Genomic DNA, 26347 nt, shown 5'->3' with positions numbered 1-26347 from the left:
GCACATTTCTGCAGAGCCCAAGCCACTCCAGACCAGTAAATCTGACTTGGAGATTAGTAACAGATGAGTCATTTGCGTGGCATGCCAACAGAGGACCGACTTCCAGCCTCACTACGTGGTTACACCAAGATACATAAGAGAGCAGAATCCAACCCAAAATGTACTTTCCCATTACTGTGTGAGTATAAAGTAAGAATGACTTACATGACCCATATATCCACTTAAGAAAATTATAAAGCATTACCCAACAACTATATTGACAGTTCTGTTACAACCCCCCTGAAGAATGCTAGAAGTAAAATCCCAGCCACAGAGTAGTCAGTTGGATTTTTGCCTTTTATTCCCATTTCCAGGATTCCATCACAGGAGAGCAAGCTGTTTATGTTATTTAGAGATTGGCATAATGGTTTTCCTAGTATAAGAACAAATGTTACCATACTGCTGACAAAAATGGAAAAATGTTGGTAGGTTAATTTTTTCGTTTTCAAGTCCCTTCACCTTCGAGGCAATCACAATCCTCCATCAACAAATACCAGTTTAGAGTCCTGCCACTCTTAGGAGTAGTCTGCAGGCAGGCACCACAGGTCCTCTTTGCAGGACTGGAATTTACATGCACCATTCTTGAAGGAATAAGATTAATTACTACTTGTGAACAATGGACTATGTGAATTATTTTATCTCTGTATTTTTTTTTTTCTAAAAATCCTGCAGAGAAGTTTTAAGATTAAAACACTCAGCTTTGCGTGTTGCGTAATATCTCTGAAGATGTATCAGGAGATAATGTCTTGGGGCAGTTTGACTGTTGCTTCATCTAGAAAATGAGATTTTTAAGACAAAAGCAATTAACCAAATAAAAGAATGAAGTAGGATTCAATGAAGTAATTCTTGCTAAGGATATGAAAAATTTCACCCTTCAACTTTTGGTTTTGCAAATGGATCTACAATGAGAAATTTGTGCTTCAAGGCAAATTGATTGTTGTGGAGCACTCTGCAGGTGCACAGGTGTGCTGATCCAGAGCTGACTGCAGGATCAAAACAACATGATTTTGTGAGACTTAAAATTAAATAAATGAAAACACTGAATACTTACCTATGCAGAGTGTTCAGTGAAAAAATTGGATGGTATGATGTGGAAGCCTGCCAGTTTGTTCTTAATCCTTGCCCTCCAATATGCGTTATTACAAATTTAAAAATACTACCTGATTCAGCAACTCTGAATCCTGACAAATGTTGTCTGTTCGTCGAATGTTTATCTTACTGACCAAGTAGATGGTTTAAGATATGGATTAAGAGTAAAGTAATGATAAAAGAGAAACTTTTTGAACAGTGTGCAGACACCTGAGTTTCAAGTACTTCATTGGAATAGTGCTCAGCTTGTAATTCCTACCTGTGTTGTTTCAAGCTGTTTGTTCAGAACTTTCCAAATTTTCCCTTTGATTCTTTTGGTTGCTTGATACATGTTTTGCCTTTGTTTGCCTTTCCTTTCACTATTTCTGCATTTGCTGCTTCTTTTTCTTTTTGTGTGTTGTGCGTTTGGGGAAGGGTATGTCTGTTCAAGATCTCGTCGTTTATTGTAGATAAAATATATGGTGTTGTGGAACAGCATGGGGATGCATTTGATTGAAAAGGCACTGTAGTGTTTCCTGAAAAAGAAGGGGAGTTGCATTTGTTTATAAATGCATTATTTTGGTACTATAACTTTGAACATTGTTTTGGATTTTTTTTTTAATTTAATGAGCATATGGTCATGCAGGTGCATGCGTTCTTAAGCTAGCAAGCCCAGCATGTTTTTCTTAAGGCTTTTGAAAATATGGTACACAACTTGTGTACTTTTACATACCTATGCTATTTTTAAATACATTTTTGGGAATCTTGAGTTTTCATCCTCTTTTTTTCTCCTCAGTATACCATGGTATACCTGGTTTCCATTGTACTTAAAAACTACCCTGATCTGCCTCTCCTTTTATGTATCTTGTGTAATAGATTTTGCAGGAGGTGCCTAGAAAGCGTTGTTGGTTTCCCTATAAAAATGTGGTTTGTCCAAATTCTTTACTGTCTACATGATTGAGAGATGGACTGATTGCCCTATTTTTCCTTGATGATTTGGAGTTGTATGAGTTGTCCAGCTGTTGCTTAATAAAATTTTGCAGACTAGAAAATTCCTGACTTGTTTTTGTTGCATTCTGCATCTTGTCAAGCACCTTAAATACTTAAAGCAGATGACAAATCTGTGCTGGAACAACCTGAATAATAAATAGCCGTATGCCATTATGTTTTCTCTTTTCAATAACTGTATCCACTGAACCTGATGGGTGTACCAGCCCATTATACTTTGTGTCATTTATATGGGAGGATGGATGGCAAGGATTTTGTGCTAATAATGTTCCTATCTGCCAAGGTATCAGGTGATTCTTGTGCTATTTCTCCTCTGCTTGGTCTCCTTTTTAAGGAAATTACCTTTGGGGTTTGTGATACTTCTCATTTTGTCATTGACACACTGGAAACTTTAATGTTACCACGAGGGATTCCTCTGTCCTGTCATCTTTAACAACAGAATAAAATGCTGTGATAGCCAGTGTTCATTCTCTGGTTTTTAACTAAAATAAGCATTCTGGGAGCTGAGAAAATAAAAAAGGTAATAAAGTAGCTCACCTTGCATAATAAACATCCCAGCTATGGCACAAATGAGCAAATCCTGGCATGGATCCTCATAATGGACCCAGGTTACAGGTTGAGTTTTGCAGGATGCTCTCCTGTTCACCATATTCACGGGTGGCCTTGAAAAGAGTTTGAACATTGAGCTACAAAGTTTACTGATGGTACGAAGTTACCCAAAATAGTAAAGGCAATGGCCATTTGTCAAGGATCTCAGAAAGTCTTTGTGGAACTTGGCAATAAAATGGCAGCTGAAACTCAGTGTAGGCAAATGTAAAGTGATACACATGGGGAAAAAAAACAATCCTAACATCTCATTAGCAGTAATGGTCTCTGTAGTGATCTCTGCTACTCAGGAGACCTCTTGAGACTTTGATAGATAGCGATCTGAAAACATGAGGCTGCTGCTCAGCAGCAGTCAATAGAGGAAAATAAAATATTGGTAATGATTAGGAGAAGAATCGACAGCAAAGCAGAAAATACAGGGTCACTGTAAAACTGCAATTCACCGCACTTTGCATGCTGTGCAGTACTGGTCCTCTTGTCTCAGAAAAGGTAGAGATCTAGAGAAGATTCACAGAAAGCACAAATCAACTTCTACATAAGGAATGAAGGCTCAACCCTTCACCCTGGAAAAGAGGTAGCTTAAAGGGATTGCTAGAGAGCCACCAAAACAGGAGTGGTGCAGAAAGGTGGTCTGTTGATTGTCTCTTCCTGCAGAAAAACTAGGAACTATAAAATGAAAATAAAGTGAAATAATAGTGGGGCAGGAAATCAAACAAAAGGAGGTGATTCTTCAAGGTGGTGAGTAGCCAAAGCAGCTTTGCTGGAGGATGCTGTGATACAAGAAGTTTACAAGAATTCAAGCGAGACTGGAAAAGTGCATGAAAGAGAGATCCTTTGGGACACTAAACAAACTACAACAGGAGCCAAAAGATCCCTGAGCTGAAAATAGTCAGACTGGGAGAATATTAGGGGAAATACCATATGAATTTGTTCTGTTCTCACTCTTCCTGATGAATCTGCAAGTAGCTATTGTAGGAGATAAAACATTGGGCTTAGATGGATTCTTACTGTGACCCAGTGTCACCACTCATACCTCAGCATTTCTAAAACAAGCTTAAACCTGGAGTGTCAGCCTCTGGGAATGAGAAGTGGGAGGATTCCCAGCCTGGTGTCTGAATGCTTCACGCTGCAGCTGTGAGAAGTCTTCCCCTAGCATGAGGACTGCTCAGGGAATGAGTGCTGCGGGTCTGCCAACATTCATGAAATTTCCCTTAGCTCTAGATGAGTTTACAGGTGAAAATAAAATTCTACTAAAATGCAGAAATTATTAAATTAGTTGTTAAGTTTGGAGACAGAGAAATGGAACAGCAATATAGCTTCTGTCCATGGCACTCTGCTTTGGCCTTGCACTGGTTTACTTTTTGCTTTGGCTAGTTTCGATGTTTCTTGGAGCTAGTAACTGGCCAGGTGAACTAAGCTGGTGCATGCAGTTTCCTTTTAGATCGAGGTTCTAGCAGTTTTCAGGTTTTTCCATCTTTGTGTAGGATATTGACCTAAAACACAGTCATCGTCTGCTTCCCTGCCTTTTTTAGTGTTAATTTGGGGGTTCTGCCAGCTACAGGACTGGGAAGTGATTCAACCAGGGTAACAGTTTGTTTACTCCTTTGCTCATGGAACTGAGCTAATGCAGTTCGGTTTGTTGTTCTGGAAGATCGTTTCTGGAAGGCCCCTCTCTGCTGGGGCCAACCAGCTACATTTAACACATATAGTCACCTGTAGTTTGTAAATAAACTTCAAGTTTGCTGCAACACCTTGTGTAAATGCCGGTACATAAATGAGTGACTAAATGAGAACACTGGAGCTGTAGCTAGCTCTTGAAAGGGAGGAGGCATGAAATGAAGAAATTTTTCACAATGAGGGTGGTGAACCACTGGCACAGGTTGCCCAGAGAGGTGGTAGATGCCCCATCCCTGGCAACATTCAAGGTCAGGTTGGACAGGGCTCTCAGCAACCTGATCTGGTTGAAGATGTCCCTGCTCACTGCAGGGGGGTTGGACTAGATGGGCTTTAAAGGTCCCTTCCAACCCAAACTATTCTGTGATTCTGTGAAGCAAACAGAGCTGGGGAGGTGGCTTGTTAGGGGGAGATGACTACTGAGAAATGCCTGCCTGGAAATGGCAGGTGATGCAAATGCAAAATTTATCAATTAACAGGGGCTGCAGTAAACAAATAAAAATGTGAGCCTTTAGGAAACAAGATTCCTGTGATCATTTTCTTGCCTCGTAGAGGGATTAATAGCATTTACTTGTTTTTTATAAAGGATTGTGGTTGTTGTTGATAATAGTGCTATCTTATTTTTATGATTTAGATGAATACAAGAGCTGGTTGTGCCAGGTGCCCTCTATTTATGCTCCCTGGGTTAGAGGTCAGAAGGACATGTGCAGACAGTGAGGAAACAATATTTATGCAAAGACTTTTTAAAAAGAACCTGGGAATACAGCACCTATAGACATAGTTAAGCTTGTATATATGATTTAATAACTACTGGCTCGATCATGAGCTTTTTCACCAAGAGAGGTTATTGTCATTGATGATCTCTGGTCAATGGCATATTCCATCATTACTACCAAAATAACTATCAATAAAAAAGTAGTAATCTTTACTTCTAATTTTTTCAACAGCAGCCCGGCTTTCATTATGCAGTCTTAATGGGATAGACTCAGGAGCTAAGTAAATACCTAATTGTGAGGGAGTTGCACAAGATTAGAAAAAACCTGGAGCACTTCATACCAATTGAGAATCATCTCGGACCTTTCATCTCTGTCTTCATCCATTACAGCTGTGTACTGCATGTTCTCATTTTCTGTTCTGTTTAAAACATTGCAGGTCTCCTGTTTGTTTGTTTGATCAAAGGGAAACAGATTCATCTGGGGGAATGTTTTGCTTTGTTACATCTCCTGATACTTTTATCCTTTCCAACTGTTCCATGTTTTATTCCATTTCTCACTTCCCCGTGGATAAGGAGGAAAGTTTGATTTGAACTGCAGTAAGTAATATTTCTTTCTTCCCCTTTCTCATTGCACTCTGTGGTGATCATGCTGTCTCTTAAAGCAAGACTATCTTTGTTCCCTTTGTTGCACGGTTTTGGTGAGATTAACTTCTTCCTTTTCCTTGAAAAGCTATTTAGGAGTTTTTCACATTTTTGTAATCTGAAAGGATGTTTATTTTAGAGAAGAGTCTATAGGAGGCAGTTACAGCAAGGGGAAGATCTCATTTTATGATACTTTCTAATGAGGGACGTGTCCTTGTTTTCATCAGATCTGTGAACATACCTTAAGGTTTTTCTCCTTCAGCTGGTGTGCTAGCTAGTATAATCTGAGGTGGCAAACATTCATTTTGACAGGCTTTATTTGTATGGCTTAGAGAGTCACTAAAACCAACACTCTAGTTTTGTTCATAAATCCACTGCTAGTATTTCTGTTTATATGATACTAATAATTTTATCTGCAATGTATAAAATACACAGGTTTTAGCAGATTTGAATTGTGTCTGATCAACAGAACATACCAAGAAGTGTGAAAAAGGAGTGGACATCTTTCCAAAAACTGTGGCATATGTAGAATTCACACTGGAAGTTCTGCTATGAACTCAGAAGTTCCAGAAGCCGATGAAGTGTCTCCGCAAGCCATAAATTTGAGAGAGATCATTTGGAGAGCTGCCAGAATCCACAATTAGATCCCACTTCTGGAGATTGTGGAAAACTCGAGTCAGAGTAAAATGCCACAGACTGGGTATCATCAGAAGTACTGCAGTGTGTGTGTGATGAAAAAGCTCTCCAAAGAGCAAGGCAGTAGCAATTGAGAGAAGAGAGGCTTTTCTGGGAAGTCATTGAAGCTGTCAGGGGCCAGGGCGGGGGGAGGATCAGCAGCATATGAGACAGAATATACCTTATTTCAGAAGAAAAGAGAAAAATACCGTGAGCTGATACATAAATATAAATCAGTTGTATTCAGATAAATCAATGCAAAATTGACAATGATGGTCATCCTTGCCATCATCACTAGAAAGAATAGTGGCCCTGGAAGCTTTTTTCTGTGTGGAAATTTTTACTGTGTGAATATTAAATGTGAAGAGAATCAAAATAAAATGGTAGATGGTGAGAATGATGGCCTAAAATCTAAATATTCTGAAATAGAAAATGTTGCATACTAAGAGCAATTCACATACATTAGGAAAATATCTTTATTTATCCAAAGATAGTAACAATGAACAACCTCATAGCAAGATTTGTGAAGTTATAAGCCAATGAAGAAGAGAACCAAGACGTGCAGCTGTCCTAAGCTGGAGGCCAGATCTGAAAAAACAAAACATGGAATTCATGAGGCTAAAGCAATATTTATCATCTTCCTAAAGCTGTTGCATTAAGCTACTACATGTAGATTACTGAGTGCAAGAGACAAAGTTGCAAACAATTTCAGCAGAAGAACAGATGTTTAAGATGGGTTTGAGTAGAGTTTTACAGACAACTGATGATGTCAAGTGTCTTTAAATTGGCTCTCTGCATTCTTTTGGAGGAACCTTAGTGTAGCAGGCAATTGAGAAGTAATCAGCTGAAGAGATTCAAAGAAGAAGATATGCAATGAAATTTGCTCTCAAAATAGTTAAGCTAAGTAGTAATTATATGAATGAGTTAGTAATCGTATGAAACAACTGACAGCCATGGTTTAACTGATTAATTTCAAGGTTAGTCATGAAGACCTGTAAGTACATATGACTTTAAAATATCGGGTGGGTGTTGAAGCTTTGTTTGGAAAGTTTTTGAGAGCACAACATAAATGCAGTCAGTGCTGATGAGGTAGATGCTGTCAGTCCATTAACTGCTTGGCCAATTTCCTCTCTGATGTTATTGATAAACTATTGAAGTATGTAAAGTTAGGGAAGAAACACATAATATATATCAGGAGGAATTGTTTTAGAAGCAATTCATCTTCATAGAAACATTATGACTAGATGTCCAAGTAGAAATTTAAGATGTTTTCAAGTACCAACAGAAAGAACAGAGTTGGCAAGTGCTTAGGAAAGGATGTTGGAGGAATTTCTTAGGAAAAAATATTAATTGTTGTATAACACAGCCAAAGGAGTCCCTGTGTATTCCCTGGGCACTGGCAACATTGGGTGGGTTGCAAGTGTGACTCCCACGGAGATCATCATTGTCTCTGTAACTAGAGAATGAATTTAACCCAAAGAATGAACAGTGTTAATTAAGTGTTGGTATCACCAGGTCATTCGCGCTAACCAAATGTAATGTAATTTATTACATTTCCGAAAGATATATGATAACCAGATGTATGTGATGTTGAGCGTTTCCAAAAGATGACAGACAAGGTGCAGAGGAATGCAACGCACATATTAATTTCAAGAACAGAACTGTGTAGCAATGGAGAAAGGTTTTTAATCCCATCAGTAGCTCAGGCTTCATCAAATTTGTGGCAGAAGAGAGTGTATGTGTTAAGTTCTCCATGTCATAAATGAGTCTCTGACTTCAGTATCTTCAAAAAAACTCAGACTTCCTAAATTCTCTTATGAAAAGCCGATGGACTTCTTTGCGTGCAGTGTGTGCCTCACGTGATGGGTACGAGTCAGCCACAATTACACCTGAAGACATAACTGTTCTTGAGTTTAGCCTTGGATGCACCAGTTTTATATCTTGCCCAGAATATCAGATGATTGGAACATAAGGCTGAGCAAGATTGACAGGCATCCATCAAGTTGAATATTCCCCTGAGGCTGATGTTGGTGGAGCTGTAACAAGTCTATGTGTCTTGTTTGGGATGTTAACACCGCTAGTGCTTTTACAGGTGAGGGGAAGTTGGGAGAGGGAAAACTCATGCCGGTGTAGCTTCAAGCACTGGTGATTTCATCAGATGTCTTTGAAACACAGGTGACGTGAAATCCTGTGATGGGCAATACTTGGTGTCAATAAGTTTCTTTTATTAGCCTTTCTTCCAAAATGAATGAAGTAGGTCCCAGCTGTCTTTGGGCATGCGCTGTGTCAGTTTGCACTGTGTACGATTATGCTGGAATTTGGAGGCAGTTGCTGCAGTGCAAACCTCTTTTGCTCAGTCCTGCAAGCTGTGGCTCAAAAACTGGCACCCAGAAGAATCTGGGCAGGGAGTGGATGTTTGGATCATCACTACCACAGCTGCCTTTCACATTTTTTACAGTATGAATTTTTTCACATCCTCCACACAGTCAGTGTAGGACACCTGTCCAAACTAGTAATGCCTTTGCTTGAACAAAGAGGTGCAAACTGCAAATCTCTGCCTACCAAAAGATTAAAGATGAAGGGCGGGACTGAGTAAAATAATTTCGCTGAAGATCTATAAGACATGGAGGTGAATTTTTTTGCCTGAAATAGAATCTTACAAATGTTTTACAGTATATGAACATCTTAAGGGAAAATACTATGTTGTCTGTTCATGGTGCTTTTCAACAATGAAGGTGTATCATAATTATTGTATTAATAACCAAATTTTGACTGATAAATATGTAAAGCTTGAATGTTACAGTGCAAAAATATGTTACCAACAGGCAGGGCACCACTTTTAAAAGCTTAATCATCACTTTGAAGCTACCAAAGGCTGTAGGATTGGTCTTATAACAAAGTCTGGCAACACTGATGTCTTCAAAAAGTAGTATTAAACTGTGCTACTTCAAATGACACCGGCAGCTGAATTTTCTGACCTTGGTTCATTCACTCTGTGAGCTGAATGCTGCTCTCCAGGAGCTTTACACACAGCAAGCTCACCCAATTAACTGGATTTTCCTCTCAGGTGATTCCTGACAATGACTTTTCTAACACAGTGATACAGAGAAGCCCTGTAACAATGGTTATCTGTGCCTCAGTGGTTGAATAAGCCATTGTTTCAGCTCCTGTGTTGCATTCTAATAGCTTCTCTTTTATTGCTCTGTTCTTTATTTTGCTTGATGTATTCATCAAGCCAATTAAAAAAAAAAAATCAAAATAAAAACAACTTCAGCAAAACACTCTGGCTTCCTAACATGTGATACACACAACATACCAGCAAGCCTCAAAGGAACTTGATCTGTCAGTGATGGTAATGGCAGGCGGGCAGGGACTTTCCATAACACCACATCAAGAATGAAGAGGGAACATGTACAAAGCAAACACCAAATCCTGAGGTGCACTTATGGAATAGGAATAGGAAGGCAGGACGGCTCACCCTATTTCATCATGCCTGCACAAATTCACTGGGAGGGGAACTTTCCTACGGAGCAGGTCATGAATGAACATGCAGACTGCAGCTGTAGGGACCAAATACAGTCTTTGGAACACCAGAGGAGATCAGGCAACCGCGGACTGCAGCAGTGTCTTACAGTGTGTGTCGTGGTTTAGCCCCAGCCAGCAACTACGCACCACACAGCCGCTCGCTGACTCCCCCACGGTGGCACAGGGGAGAGAATTGGAAGAGTAAAAGTGAGGAAACTCATGGTTTGAGATAAAGACAGTTTAATAAGTAAAGCAAAAGCCACGCACGCAAGCAAAGCAAAACAAGGAATTTGTTCACCACTCCCCATGGGCAGGCAGGTGTTCAGCCATCTCCAGGGAAGCAGGGCTCCGTCACGCATAATGGTTTCTTGGGAAGACAGACGCCATAACTCTGAACGTCCCTCCACCCCTTCCTTCTTCTTTGTCCCAGCTTTATATACTGAGCATGACGTTATATGGTATGGAATATCTCTTTGGCCAGCCTGGGTCAGCTGTCCCAGCTGTGTCCCCTCCCAGCTTCCCGTGCACCCCCAGCCTGCTCACTGCAGGCCAGCATGAGAAGCTGGACTGTCCTTGAGTACTTAGCAACAACTCAAAACATCAGCACATTATCAACATTTTCTCATCCCAAATCCAAAACATAGCCTCACGCTAACTTCCATGAAGAAAATCAACTCTACCCTGGCTGAAACCAGGACAGTGTGTCACAAAAATAAATGTGAAACACAGATTCTTGCTGCAACAGAAATCACCTAGGACTGCAAAGCGGTGGATTTGAGCAAACTAGCAGGAGGAATATTCATTGTAATTCCCTGAGGGAGCAAACAGTACACCCACAGGCAGCCAGGAGAGACAGCTTGAGTCATCGAAGAATTTGAGTCTTGAGGGCAATGCAGGGATGTGAAAAAGCAAGCTGTGTTGCGTCCAGTTGCTCCTAGTACAGATGCAATGAGCAGTACCCAGGCGGTGGACTTAGTTTAAACTGTGACTGGTCCCCAAGAGCTGTCATTTTCATAATTCTCGGCGCTCTCTTGTGGACAGCAGTAACTATAGGGAATCCTACTATAGCTTTACGCTTACTGTACAGCCCTGAAATAAAATGCTTCTAAAGAAATTCCTTTCTCACTCAAGGAGGCAAAAGGTACATGGAGGCATTAGTGTGTCACGTGATTCCAGGCTCCAGAGCCAGTTCTGCAATTTTAGCTCTAAAGAAAAATATCTCTCTCTAAAGTACATGAGCTACAAAGTACATGAGCTAACTTTAAGAAAAAATGTGGGAGTCTACTAGCTCTACTTTGTCACCCTGCGTGATGCAAGATGGTATTGTATACTACTTACTGTAGGAGAACATATTGCTAGACTTGAGCGCACTTAACACCTTCCTTCCTTTTCTGCTAAAATAGATGGGTAAATTAAGTACAAAATCAAATGTCCTGCCAAACTAATTCCTCAGTATAGTTAATGACTTGCAGTAGTAACTAGAATTGACCTGTGTCAGTTCATCCTGTTTCACTCCTTTTTTCAAAAGGTTGAGACTTGGCTAGTTTGTCATAAAGAGTGGCATAGAGCAGGCTGAAGAGAATTCCAGCCAACTGGTGTGCATTTTTAATGGCTTTTATATAGTCTGAGAAATTTCAGGAGTCTGAGAAAATGCTTAGCTAACAATATTGGAAAAAAAGGAGGTAGGTAGCAGGCCAGCTATGCTGATCCCAGCAGCAGGCAAAATAATACAAAAGATGAAATAGGAGTCAGTTAAAAAATGGAATATAAGGATGTAAGCCATGAGAAAGTAATTTTAGATGATATGTTGTTATGGAGAAAAAAAAGATCTTATCCTGCTGTGTCCTTTGACACCATTATTTGAGGTTATTACCTCAATTTGTAGACAAAATTTCATATACAGGGCATTTGATGAAATACTGCCCGGGGTTCCAATAAAGAAATTAGGAATAACTAGTGTGAATAAAGTATGCTTTAAATGGATTATGAATGAACTGAGAGATCTCACAAAGTAGCCTGCAACATGGAATTGTCACTGAGTGGAGTGTTTCTGATAGGATTTTGTAGAGACAGGTACTAGATCTGACAGTAAGCAGGACTCAAAAGTAAATACAGGACTGTGGTCAATCAAGTCTGGATGTCGCACAAAACTTCCAGAATAGCAAGTACCACTAAAGGCAGGGCAGTGAAACATTACAGACAAAATGCATTTTTAATATAGGCAAATGTGAATTTACGCACTTAGGAGCAAGGAATGTGGACATATCTTCAAAATCAGTAATTCAGCTCTGAAAGTGGCAGGTCTGATTTGGAGGCACAGGATGGAGCAGACAAACATCTCAATGTGATATGTTAGTAATCCCAAGAGATCTTGCAAAAAGAGCTAGTACGGTCCTTAGGTTGGTAGGGCAGTTAAGTAAGGCAGTAAGTAGGGCAGTTGAAGGAGGGAGGTGATTTTGCCTGATAAGATACTGTGTCTGCTTCTGCTGTTCAGGTTTTTAAACTATCTTGAAAGAAGGGAGAGCACTGAAAAACTATGCCATTCAAAAACTGAAGAAAATGCCTTGCAGCAAGAGATTTGTCTATTTAGCTTATTTCAGAGAAGAGCATAATTAAATAATTATCACCATCTTAAAAAACTTAACTAAAATACTGGTATCAAAAAGCACTTTAATTTATAAGGGAAAGGCACAACAAGCACTAATGACTGGGTGCTGAAGCCAAGTACAAAGAGAAGTAAGGCACATTTAATGATGAAAATTATTAACACTGGAATGAACTCAAAGAAGTCATGGATTCTCCATCCTGTGAATTGTTCAAATCAAGACTGCTTTAGTTAAATGCATTTGGATAGATACAGAGGTACGTGTGTGAAACATGCAGTGACCAAAGGCGAATCGGCTCCAGAAGCAAAGGGCAGTGTTTGCCAAGGTCATGGTGCCCCCATCAGCCAGATGATGACCTGGCTGGAAGACACGCCGGCTCCTTCGCCATCTGCACACCCAGGTTTCTTTCCCTCCTACAAGGGGAAGAGGTAAGGCCCTGAGGATGAGGAGTTGTCCTGGTTTCGCCTGGGATAGAGTTAATTTTCTTCCGAGTAGCTGATATAGCGCTGTCTTTTGGATTTAGCATGAGAATAATGTTGATAACACTGATGTTTTAATTGTTGCTAAGTAGTGCTTATATCAGTCAAGGACTTTTTGGCTTCTCATGCCCTGCCAGCGAGGAAGCTGGGAGCGGGCACGGCCAGGACAGCTGACCCACACTGGCCAAAGGGGTATTCCATACCATATGACGTCATGCTCAATATGTCAACTGGGGGGAGTTGGCCAGGGGCGCTGCAGCTCGGGAACTGGCTGGGTATCGGTCAGCGGGTGGTGAGCAATTCTATTATGCATCACTTGTTTTGTATATTATTATTATTATTATTATTATTACTACTACTACTACTACTGCTGCTGCTGCTACTACTACTACTACTACTACTACTTTCTCTTCCGTTGCTGTCCTATTAAACTGTCTTTATCTCAGCCCATGAGTTTTACCTTTTTTTTTCCATTCTCCTTCCCATCCCACTGTGCGGGGAGGAGTGAGCGAGCAGCTGTGTGGTGCTTAGCAGCTGGCTGGAGTTAAACCATAGCAGGAGTCCCTGTCTTTTGTGGCCTCATGATTTAGCCACACATGTGCCCAGGACCAGGAGCTTACAAATAAGTCCAGGTCCTGCAAATTAGCTGTTCAGCAAAACACATGTTTGCTGCAAAACACATGTTTGCTGCAAAACCTATATTATCTATGTTTTTTTATTACTTTGAAAAAAAAGTCATGTGCTATTTATAACTGGGTCTTCAGCTTTGTAGCTCAGACCAGAAACAACTGGCTGGAGAAAGGAGATTCCCAAGTACCGAGTAAGACCCTGGTGTTACTGCATGTTTCTAGTTAGATCTAGCAGTACGTAAAGGTACACACACACAACCTGGAGCATGTACAACCCCTTGCAGGGATAGGTCCATGCTGGAGCAGGTACACCCCAAAAGAGACAGCAGCTTGTGGAGGACCCACACCAGAGTATAGGGAAAGAGTGGGAAGGAGGGAGCAGCAGAGAGAAACCTCCAGGTCCTGATTGCACCATCACCTGTTGCCTCACTGAAGGGACTGGGTGTAACTTACAGTGATAATTGGGGTGGGAGAGTGGGGAGGAGAGGTGCTTGGATGAAGATGAGCCTGGGAAAGGTGGAGAAAAGGTGGTTTCCTTAAGTGTGTTTGTTTCATGTTTTTGTTTCACAGTTTCTAAATCAGTACTCAAATATTTATCTTAATTGACAATAAATTAAGTTAAATTCCCTGAGTCAAGTCTGGTTTGCCCCTGACAGAACTGGCAAGTCATCTCCCTCTCTTTATCCCTACCCATGAGCTTTTTTGCTCCTGTTCTTTTTATTTTCTCCCCTGTCCAGCTGATTGCAGGGCAGGATGGGGGAGTGAGCAAGCAGTTGGGTGGGAGCTTGGCTGCCCATCCAGGATCAACCAACCACACATTTTAAGTCTGAGGTGATATGATTTACATGATTATTAGTCAATTAATCCTAAACATTCTTGAGAGTTGAGATTATATCTCACAAGAGACCTGACTTTCAAAGGAAGGGTAATAGGCACCTTAAAATCAAAACAAAGGTGTTTTGCTTAAAATAGATAAAATAAAACTGGCAGGATATGACATTACATGTATTTTCCCAAACATTTTAAAACTTTTCAGAAAAATACAGCTATGTGGTTTGAACATCGTGTTTAAAATTTTTTCTGAAGTACACTTGCAGCAATATGCTCTGCAAGAGCTGAAGAGTAAAGATGGTGATCTATTTCATTGACTAAGGTAATGAAAATACAAAAAGTAAACACAGATTAAAAATATGCAGTTACTCTTAAGTCTTCACTAGTTGTTATCTAGGTATCACAACTTGCTGAGTTTTTATTTCCCTTACAAGTATTCCTTTTAATACAAGTGGCGTAGTTAAGCTAATATATGCCACTGGTCATTATTATTCCAAGTACAGCTGACATTTGAAAGCCAGTAATCGCACTGGAATTTATATATAGGAAAATTTTATATTTTTATATATATATATATATATGAATTTGCATATAGGACAGGCAACCTAGTCATGCTCCTCATTAGGCCATTTCAGTCTTCCCATTGCTTTCGACATGACACTCGGGAGAAGAGCAACCCAGCCGTACTAAGAGGTGCACAAGAGTGTGAATCAGGTGTGATTAGGGTTTCCTCTTTGTCATCCTTGAAACCACCTTGCAAGAGATTCTCCTTAAGTTTTCATCAAAAAAGATTATAAATCTTATTTTATTTGCTTGTCTTCACATCTCTTCAAAGCAGGATAGATTCAGAGAAGATTCATCTCCAAAGACAGGAAGAGAGCGATGAGTCTTTCTTGCTGCTGCCGTGAGGGTCGGGACTGCCAGCTGCAGCCAGCTGGGTAGAGCTTTATTCCTCCCAGCGACGACAAGAGCAGCTGTGGCTCCAAAGCCCCTGTCAGCTCAGAGATGATTTGTTATGGATGATTTGTCAGGGGCTGTCCCAGCTGATGTCTCTGTGTCACCTCTTCAAATAAATGAGAAGCCTTGCTTCACAGTGAGCACCGCGCTCCTGCTGAGCTCCCCTGACCTTTTGGTCCCCAGCACACTGCTGTGATCCTCTGCCTGCGCAGCAGGGACTACGTGGCAACAGTTGTCATCACATAACTGGTTAGCTGTGACAAAGTAGTTTTCTGAGGAGGAGACAGTCAAGCCATGATGCTCTGGGGCGAGGCAGGGGTTATTCTCTTCCAGAATCACAGCAGCAGTGCAGTAGAGGGCAGGGTGGACCAAAGTCCTGAGGTTTCCATGGGACTCAGCACAGTTTCTAATCATGCAATTTGGGGATACTCGGTGACAACTCCTGTATGTGGCGAGACTCAGACACGTATCTGCAGCTGTATAACAGCAGCACAGACTCTCTTGTCTTGGGAGAGTCAGCATGGATGTGTGCTTGTTTCTGTGTCATCTGCTGTGCCAGTCCTTAACTCCACTCAGAAGGAAAAAGGCAGTTGCTCTTTTCAGCCAGCAGCTGCCACTACTGCCTCAAAACAATTTTGAAGGAGAAAGTATTTGCTAAGCAGTTGGACTTTTCGTTGTTTGTGGGTTTTGTTCCTTTGCTGAAAAAAAGAGGGACTTGACTTGGCAGCATTTATTCCCTTAACTTCTCAGCACCAGCTATTCCTTCTGAAAGAGCCCAGAGTAATAACCCTGCTGCTTTTACGTGGATTGCCAAGCTTTGTATTTAGCTGCTATCACAATTTAATATGTCTGGCTGATGCTGTAAAAGGCTAACTACACACAGAGGAAGAATTAGGAAGAAAAATTATGTGGGGGACTTTTGCTAAGCTCCACCCTCAAAATAAACTCTGTCCATGTGACGTGATACAGTGAGTGCATTGAACAGATGTTGAGTTTGATCACATCTTTGTCCTAGACTCTTGGGGCTTTTCTCCCCCTCATGAAGTCCAGAAGCACTTGGGGGATGAATTGAGTTCCAGACGCTTAAATTCTAACTGAGATCTATAGGAGTCTCAGTATCACTTTAGATTGCTTTGTTCTTAGGTGCAGTTTGATGCTACTCCTCTTATTATGTGCTCTGAAAAGCAGCAGAACAAGGTTTACCTAGAAGGGGCTGTGCTTGGATGGAGGAGTTAGGTGCCCTGAAATGAACAGGGCAAGTCACACCCCAGTGCAGGCAATGTGTTGGTTACTCTTGCATCTTGTTTGCAAAGCTGCCTATGAAACCTTGACCTCCCTTTGCTTTTACTGAAGTCATGCTTCCTGCAGAACCAAACACTTTCTGTGCCAGTCCAATTTGTGCCATGACTGCCTGGGACAGGAAAGAAGGACAACCGATAAAGGTAGAAGTGTGACCTGTTAGCATCTGCAGGGCTAGGGGAGAGTGAACAGCTCATTGAAATGTTCCATTCATCAAGTTTTGACAACAGAAAATAGATTGTCTGTTTTAATAGAAGTGCCTGTTCAATATTAAAAGGTTTTTTAAATATTTTTCTCATTAAAAAAAAAACCCCCTGACATTTCTTTGAAGAAAACATTTGGATGGAAGCTAATTTTTTTCCCTTAAAAATGTTACCTAGGAACTGCTAGTGCATAGCAAGGACTGCACTTTTTAAAAAAGCTGCAGGCCAGACTTCTAACTACAGTATCATTTTCAAGTCACTTGCAGGTGACTGAGCTTCATGGACCGTCAGTGTCCTTAGCCCTCATGTGTTTTCTTGGCTGCACAAGGCACAGCTGGTGCAGCTTTGCATGCTTTCAGTATCTGGTCATTTCCCAGGCAGAGGAAGCCATACACTGAAAACATTTGATTTTCACACTGGCACATGTACAACTCTATGCACTGCTTGTTTTATTGACGTGTTGACCTTTGGAGACTCAGAATTATTTCCTTACCTTCTTAGAGTCTTGGAGAGTTTAATACAGACCACAATGGGAATACGCAATTAGCTTGAGTCTTCACACAGCAGCAGACTTTACTATTCACAAGCCTAGTAATTTTAATCCTGTAATGTTTGGTAATTTTTAGTTGAAACAACATCTGGGTTTTTTTGATAGCAGAAGTTGGTGGGTTAGTACATGGTCAGCACTAACACCTTCTCTGTGCGTGCAACCTGCAGGCCTGACTGTCAGCCTTCCACATGGGCTGTGGTTTCCTCCCGTGGCCGTCGAGGTGTGGGGGACAGACACAGGTTGAAGCCAGTCTGGACAATGTTGAGCACAGCAGGACGGAAACTAGATTGCATGTCTCTAATGGTGCTGCTTTGGGTTCTCAAGTAAACCCTGTAACTTTTTTTTTTTTTTTTTTTTTTGAGAAGTAAGTGCAATAGAGGTCACTTAGCTGTAAGTAATGAAATGGTAATCAGTTTTGAATCTTTAAACCTATATTTTGTTACTTTGCTACAGTAATTGCATAACTCCCAGCAGTGAATGTGTTTTTGCTCAGCTGAAGCCTTAAATGTTTTGGGGTTTTTTCACTGAGTCACAGAATCATTAAGGTTGGAAAAGACCTTTAGGATCATCAAGTCCAACTGTCAACCTAACACCACCATGCCCACTAAACCATGTCCTGAAGTGCCACGTCCACACGTTTTTTGAATACTCTCCTCCTTTTGGTAAATATTTAAAGATCCCATTGATAATTCCTACCTCTGAGCCCGAGAGCTGGAAGCAGCACTTTCACCACACATAACAGAGATTTTTCATTCTTTGAAGGAAAACACAGCTAAATCTTAACCACGAGTGCAACATTTACACAGAAATAAACACTTCCAGGAAAACCCTATGTGACCACGTCAGCCCCACGTACTGTAACGAGCAGGGTGCTGGCAAGTTACAGCACACAGAGAGTCACAGAAGCGCGAGGCACCTGCTCAGCCTGTCCCCAGGTTTCAAAGCCGCCGTTCAGAAGCTGCTCACGCTCTACACTTACGCTGGCTGGGCTCTTTGCTCCTCTGTGGAGGCTGCTCCAGAGCAACAGTCCCGTCGCCGTTAGGAACCTTCTAGTCTCCAGCCTAAATGTGCATGTGGCTTTTATCCTGCTGCTACATCTTCTCAGGCTTAGAAAAATTCAGACTTAGGAATGAGAAATTCTCAGTCAAAGGTGATCCTTCCTCTCTCTTTCCCACCTTCCTGAATGTGAATGGGGAAGATATTTACACAGGAGGGGCACTATAGAAGACTTCTGTATTTACCCTCTGTGGAAACAATGATGACATATCAATAGTAACGCATTTTCATACTTAATATGGATACCATCATTGCCATTAATTCATAGGAATTATTAAGGTTTGAACTGATGGAATATTTAAAGTGTAAATGTGAAGTTGTTTATGAAGAAAAGTTTAATACAAATGAAGCTAACATGGCACTCTGCAAATCGAGTGGAGCTCAGCAGAAGCCCCTCTGAAAATCTAAACAGCTTCATCCTTAGTGTTAGAGCATTTATGGCATTACAACCACGAGAAGCAGATTTAGCATGGGATTTCTTTTACAGGTGTTAGGCCTTCTTCGGTGGTAAATGGGCCTTATTTAGATCGGGTAAAAGAGGCAATAAAAATCAGGACATGAATTTTAGATAGAGCTGGTGTGTTTTTAAGAACAGAGAGGTTTTATTTTTAAAAATCGTCTCTTTTCAGCAGAGGTAATGTGAGGCCTTTGCTTACTTCCCCGGGGAGCTGCCGGCCGGGGCGGAGACGGAAGAGCCGGGCCGGGCGGGAGACCGGGCCGGGGGAGCCGCGGCTGCCCGGCATCAGCTGGCGGGGGCCGCTGAGAGGCTTTCGGCCCCGCCGCCAGACCCCCCGGCCCTCCCGCCTGCTCCTGCGGCCCACACCGGGAGCGGGGGCGGTGGCCTCCACCGGGCCGCGGCGGCGCGCACCGGCCGCCCCTCTCCGTGGTGCTGAAGCGGCTCCCGCCGCCCCCGCGGGCGCGGGCCGTGCGCCGAGGGCCCGCCCCTGCCGCCGCCGCGGCTCCTGCGCCGCCCCCGCCCCGCGGCCGCGCAGCGCCGGGCGGGCTCTGGCGGGGCTCCATGGCGGAGCGCGGGGCCTGAGGCGGCGCGGGGCGGCATGGAGGCGGATTTCGCCGCCTTCGGGAGCCCGCTGTGCGGCGACGTCAAGCGCTTCTGCAGGCGGGTGCGGGAGACCTACCGGGAGATCAAGGAGGACCTCACTCCCTACAAGGATGACCGTTACTACCGGTACGGGCGGCGCGGGCGCGGCTCTTCCCCGGGACCCAGGGCCCGGCTTCCTCCGGGGCGGCCCCCGCCGCGCTCGGTCGAGGCCCCAGAGGGGACCAGGCTGCCTTCACGGGGCGGGGGACTGGCTTGAAACCTGGTGCCGGGCTTCATGCCGGGCCCCCAGCCGTGCAGCCCGGAGCGGCCGCCCCAGCCCATGGGCTGTCTTCGGGGCGGTGGCGCCGTGGGCGCCCGGGCCCGGGCAGAGGCCCCGCCGCGGCGAGGGGGAGGTCGCTCTGTCCGGCGGGAGGCGGCCTGGATGCGCCTCCGGGCAGGAGGTTCCGACAGCCCTCTTCCTTCTCTCGCGTATCAGTATTATCAATATTATATAGGCGGTAAAAGCAATTCCCAGTCGCATTCCTCTGTGCTCCAGCTTTTCCCCTGTCATCGCAAGCTAGGGGAACGTGGGCCAAAGCGGCCACGGAACATGTCTGGAACAGTTACAAACCTGGCTAGGACGTCAGAGTGGTTGGCAAAGGTTGAGGGCAAAAGGGACGGGTGTACTGAGTAGGCTACACCCACTTTTCTTCTGTGCCTGGCCCTGTCTTCTGTTTCCAGTGATGGCTGGAGAATATTAATGTTTGGAAATTACACAAAGCTAGGGAGGACTCCAATGGTGTTGGAGGTTTATAACTGAAAAGAATTTTTGGGTCAGAGAAAGGGTCTGAAAAAGTAGGGTGAAAATCAGGAGAAACAAATCTCAGGAACTACATGGAGAACAGCCACATGAATCAACTACATGAATCAGCCACACAAATACAGGCTGGGGAATCACAGAATCATTAAGGTTGGAAAAGACCTTTAAGAATGAACAGTTATATAGCATTTTTTGTAAAAAAGGGTATGGGAATTACAATGCTTTATAAAATATTCTCTTTCAACAATGACATTGTCCTATACATGTGAAAAAGGCAAAGTAATTTGGGCTGTACAGCAGAAGCATGGTTTGTAAGGTATGAGAATTAAACCACCTACTTTAGTCTTGAGACCTTAGCTGGAGCTGTGTCCAGTTCTGGGCACCACACTTCAAGAGCCTGCCAGTGGAAGAGAGCATAGGGACAGAGATATGGATCATTAAAAGTCTGGAAAACATAGCTGTAAGGAAAATTTGGGGTTGCTTCACCAAAAGAAGAAATAACCAAGTTGGAGGAATAGGATTTTCTGTAAAGAGAAACTTCATGTTAATCTTGGACAAAAGATGACAGAGTAATATTAATTGAAGCAATAAAAGTTCCTATTAGACATTAAGAAAAAAACTTCTGAAGGGGAAGGATGGTAAAACACTATAGAAAGGAGACTGTAGCATCTCCATCATTGGAGGTCTTTAAAAACTTTTGGCAAACACATGCGAAGAAAAACATAGATCTGGCAGATGCTCTCTTGGGACAGAGGGAAAGATTAGGGACCTCGTGAGGTCTCTTCCAGCTCTATTTCACTAAGAATCTGAGCATAAGTACTTTGTCTGTTTGTGCACAGTGCCCCAGTTCTCCTGCTTAGATCATGTACCTTCAGTATGCTATGTCTGTTTTTCCCAGTGAAGGGGCAGGTGGTCCATTAGATTGAATTTGTCTCATTGTTCACAATACTAAAGACTACAGAGGGTCACAGAGTTTGGAAACACTGCCTGACAGCTTGGTAGAGTTTAACATAAGCATGGTCCTTCCTGTGAAAACAGTGGCTCTTTGTACCTGAGCATGGTGTGGGAAGCCATGGGAGGTGATAAGGAGTGATGGAAATCTAGCTGTGTGCATCTGACAGCGTGAAAATGAGTATTGGCACTAGAATGGAGAAAGAGGGGAGACATAAGCTTTGAATTAACAAACAAGAGGTCCTGGGAGAGGCATTTGTTCAGCTTTGTTTCCAGAAGAAACTCAAGCTCTCCAAGATAAATTCTTGTTAACTCATTTTTATGACTTAAAGTGTGCATGGAGGGACTTTCTGTATGGCAAAGAGAAGATGCTACTCCACTGAATCAAATGAGCTTGTAGAGCTAGTGCTTGAGTGCCCTTTCTTCAGTGAGAGTATCCCCAAGAGGTATCTGGGGCAAGCCAGAGTAACACTGGGCTCTTGGCAAGGAAATAACGTTTCGTGACTTAGAAGTCATGCTAGTACTTCTCTGCACTCCCGAGATCTTAACCTAAGTGACCTGGCATAAAATAAGTCTACTGTTACTGTCACTGCATACCTGCTGTTCTGGTGAGTGCTTCTCTTCAGCGATATGTATGGATGTAGCAATGGCACCTGCTTTTTAGATTCCTCATAAGGAGGAGGGTTTCTTGATGCTACTGTACATTCTTCTTACAGCTGACTCTCACTTACGGGAAAGAAGAATTAGATACTTCATCCTCTTCTCTCTCTCTATTTTATTCAGTATGTTTGGTCAGGTTATAAATGAGCGCACTCAGAGAGTAATGGAGAGACTTACTGGCCTGATGTCAGAAAGAATTTTGGAAATTTGACCAAGGAAATGCTGTGTGGCTTGTCTTTACTTCAAACCAAGGAGGTTCTCTAAACTAATCAGGTTACTAAAAGCAAATAATATCTTATACCAGACCAGCAAAATGAAGAGATGGTAAAACCAAATAAAAGCATGTTTTTTCCCCTCTCACTCACTGTGTTCACAAATGTGAGGCTATCAACCACTGCCAGTCTTAACTCTCGCTCCTGCTGGTTAAGTAAAGCTATTGGGCCATCAGCTGGTGGTTTCCATCATGTCTTCAGAAATGGAGTGGTCTGGTCCATTAGGTGGTAGGGAAGGAGAGGGCGGGGAGGAGGGCATGAGTTTACAAGTAATCAATACTTTCTTGGCTGCTGCAGTCTCACTGCTGATTTCTATAAGGACATCCTTCTCTGAGTCCCAACAGGAAAATTCAAAACTGGAAAGGTTTGGAGCAGAGCTGATACAGAAATGGAAAACCACCAAGCAAACCACAACCCCTTTGTGACTGGCAGGGAAATAGCTTATTCTTGACTCAGGAGTGCCCACTGTGCACTGTGCTGTATGTGCTCATTCTCAGTGACAGGGGATTCAGTGCAAGAGGATGACCTAGCTCAGATACGGCTGATGAAGCTGTTATCCCAAGTAACTGTGTTCTCCCTGCATGTATGGCTGAGTCATTTCTGATTCAGCTCTGAGGCTGTCTCAGTTTAGTGACATCTTTTGGTGATGGTTTCCTTTAAAGCACAGTGCTTTTGAACATGCAGTTCAGCAGCTGCCTGTGAGCAGCCTGTTCTTTGGGCAGAGGCGACAACTAATGGTGGCAAGCTCCTCAGCCATCACAAGCTATGCCATCCTCGCTCCGCCAAGCTCCAGGGCACTCATCCACACTATAGAGATGAAGGGCTGTCCATGTTAGTGAGTTTGTCCTGCTCAACAGCCCAGAACAGCCTCTACATTTTGCATCCTGGTGTACTTCTCCACGAGCAAGTGCTATTTTACCCAGCCACCTGGGAGAGACGGAGAGAGCAGGGTTAGCCATGGCTCAGCACACTGGTTATAGTTCCCTTAGGCAGACATAGCACTTCATGGTTTGCTTGTAAAAGAAACCGTGTATTTACAGACTAATGGGTCTGATATTAAATAACCTCATTGGTAACCCCAATACAAGGTTGGTCTGGACTTAGTTCACCTAGGATTAGTCTGTGGTACACCAGAAGGTGCTTGGTGCAGTAGATAAGCTCAGAGAAGGCAGAAGAAGGGAAAAGTGTTATGCTCTTCCATCAGTCCTGGGGACTGCCACAAAGCATATCAGATTTCTTACAGCGACTTCAGGATTGTTCTAATTTATACCCCTGAAAGATTGCTCCAACAAGCCATTTGAATGAACAGTTTGTTGTCTGGCCTCTCTCCCTCCCACTCCAATATGTTCCTTCCTCCTCTAGCATGCCGCCTGCCCGGGGTGGCAGGGCAGGGAGAGCTGATGGAGGGCTGGCAGCTGAACTAGGCAGTTTTAAGTAAACTATTGGTACAAAAAGAGCTTAGTACCAATGCTAGTAAAGCAACTACTTTTTTATCTCTTTGACATGTTGTCGGTGAGATATACAAAGCTTGCCAGAAGACACCAGGACTCCCACAATCAGCTGACAGTTATTTCAGTGGGAGTTTTATAACTCTATCCTCTAGATAATGTCAAAGACTTCAGCACGCTGAAAACATTTTGATAGGAAAGCAAGCAGTTAAAGGGCCTACCTGATAGGAGAGAGCAGGAGGGTGCCCAAATTGTGGTCTGACATCAGAGTTGCATAACTATAAGTAACAACTTAGTATTCTTGAAAAATCAATGTCTAGATTAATTAATGTATCCCGCTGGCCAATCAGCTTATACAGCGAAGCACAGTGTTGACACTGAATTTAGTAATAACACCCAGAGATTAACATAAATGACCTACAATCCGTCCTGCTTTAAATAAGGGATACATTTTAAACTCCTATCATGCAATCATATGACATTTTGTACATCAAAAAGAAAAGACTAAATATAGGACAACATGAAACATATTATTTAACTTACAGCTTTAATTAATGCTTGCTGTTTCTTATACGTGTAACAGAAGAGTTAATTATATATTGATACGGAAATTCTTAATTTCTCAGCATCTCATGTTAGTGTTTCCAGTTCATTAAAACCTAGCTAAACCTCAGAACATGTGGGAAGTTCACAGTGCTTCTGCTACTTTGGCAAAAAGACCAGAGAATAGCACATCATTTGACTCAAGCAATAAAGAGAAGCTTTTATTTCCTTAGAGAAACTTGAGTGCCTGCATGCTTCAGAGAAGAAACTTGAAGTTTGCCAGAGAGGGCTGTTGTGATAAGGATACACTTCTTCCCACAGTCTTAAAATCTTTCCCAAGTGCTCAAAGTGCATGTCTGTGAGAAGCCAAGGAGGCAGCGAGACCTGGCTGGAGAACTGCAGCCAAATTCCCTGCGGGTTCATGCTGCTTCCAGCCTAGACACAGGCGGGATCTTCAGTGGCTGCTTGAAGCCACAACTGGTACCCCTCTCTTGTTCTTCCAGGGCTCACTGCTGGGTCCTGACAACTGGGGGAAGAACCTGAATGACCCCAGTGTGAAATACACAGCTAGGGCTAGAAGGCTTGAAGCAGCAGCAGGAGGAGGAGAATAACACTGTAGCTTCATGATTGGTTTAAGCTGCCACATGCTGGCTCTGTGGCTGGAAGGAGCCATCCTAGCTCTTCTTTCCCTAGTCACACATTTCTGCTCTTCCTCAGCTGCCCACAAATGTTCCTGTAGCTGCACAGTGACTGAGCAATCGATCCAGCAGAACACCATTTTTTTTTCTGAGTGACTTTTAACTCAGATAATTTCCATTATTTGATTCACCACTCTACTGCACAAACATTTGTGCTGTAGGTATGAGCCAGCCATGAAAGTATAAACTGGTCACGAAAGTATAGAGTTACTGTAAGCAGGATCCTGGCTGAGCTAGCATTCAGCGTGCTTATTCATAGATCAGTGTCCTCTTGCAAGCCTTGTTCACCGTACACCGTCTGGTTTCTACAATAGGTGGGGCAGACAGTAGCTTCTTGCACTATTTCACCCCAGAGTAGGTCAGGCAAGGCACAGAGTGAGGCACCTTCCTGCAAGGAGCAGAGTAGAGTGAGACTCTGACTGACTCTGTGTTTGTGAAGGGAGAGGGAGTTCACAGTGCCTTCCCTCTCAGCGTTTAGTTTGTAAACTCAATGCCATTATTTTCACAAAACTGGCAGGGTGCAACGTACGTGTTCACAATGTATTCACGACCCTTTGGAAGCTGGTAGATGGCAAAGAGAGATGTGGTCCTATGACTAATGGAAAGGAGCTGGATTTCAAGCTCTGCCATCCACACCGTTCTCCAAGTGATGTTTTGGCACGTCTCAGTCTCCCTGTGCTTCAGTTTCCTACCTATTCAATATGAAGAATATATTTCTGTTTTGAGGAGAATAAATTCCTTCACGTTAGTGAGACACCTGAGTGCTGGAGGGATTGGAGCAGCCATCCAAATAGTTCAGATGTGTGCACATACATGGCAGCAGTCATTTGGTTGCAGTAACTCCGCAACCACACTTCCCAGAACACTGGAAATCGTCACAGATGCTGTAAGCACCATTCCACCATTTTCTGGCGGGGAGAACTTGGAGAAACCTGAAGTGTGCTGCAAGCTACACACTGCACGTCATAGTCACCTGTGACCTAATGACTTCAAATTGTGGCTCGGCAGTGCTATCCTGTTCTGAGCAGATGCAGTTTGTTAGGTTGTCCTGATTACTGAAAGCTTTATTTTCTGCCCTAGAGTAGTGATTCTTGTTGATTTAAAATGTATAAATGCCTTCCCTCCATCACTTGGTATTGTGCATTCCTCAAGACAGTCTTTTTATGAGATTACTAAATGATGACCAGTGCTGTAAATCACAGATCTAACTGATGGGATAAATACCAGTATCAATGGCTGAATTAATTCCCAGCATGTTTCTTTTGGGATTAGTGGTGTTATACAAGAGACGTACTGAGTCCCACAGGTCACCAGTAATGACATAAATTACCCATAGGGCAATTGAATGAAATGA

At 42.8% G+C, this 26347-nt stretch overlaps 1 protein-coding gene across 1 annotated transcript in view; it reads left to right on the top strand.

Annotated features, from left to right (window-relative positions):
- Positions 1 to 19617: 19617 nt before the first annotated feature.
- The window catches only part of TMEM181 (transmembrane protein 181), a gene marked incomplete at its 5' end in the record, with an annotated part of 33790 nt that continues 27060 nt past the window's right edge, over positions 19618 to 26347 (top strand). Inside the window, 1 exon segment of the mRNA XM_081997908.1 lies at positions 19618 to 19748. Coding sequence (XP_081854034.1) covers positions 19618 to 19748 — 131 coding nt within the window.

Source organism: Phaethon aethereus, assembly GCF_964289735.1.
Source record: "Phaethon aethereus genome assembly, chromosome: 3".
Taxonomy (NCBI): domain Eukaryota; kingdom Metazoa; phylum Chordata; class Aves; order Phaethontiformes; family Phaethontidae; genus Phaethon; species Phaethon aethereus.
This window is presented reverse-complemented; position numbering and strand designations above follow the sequence as displayed.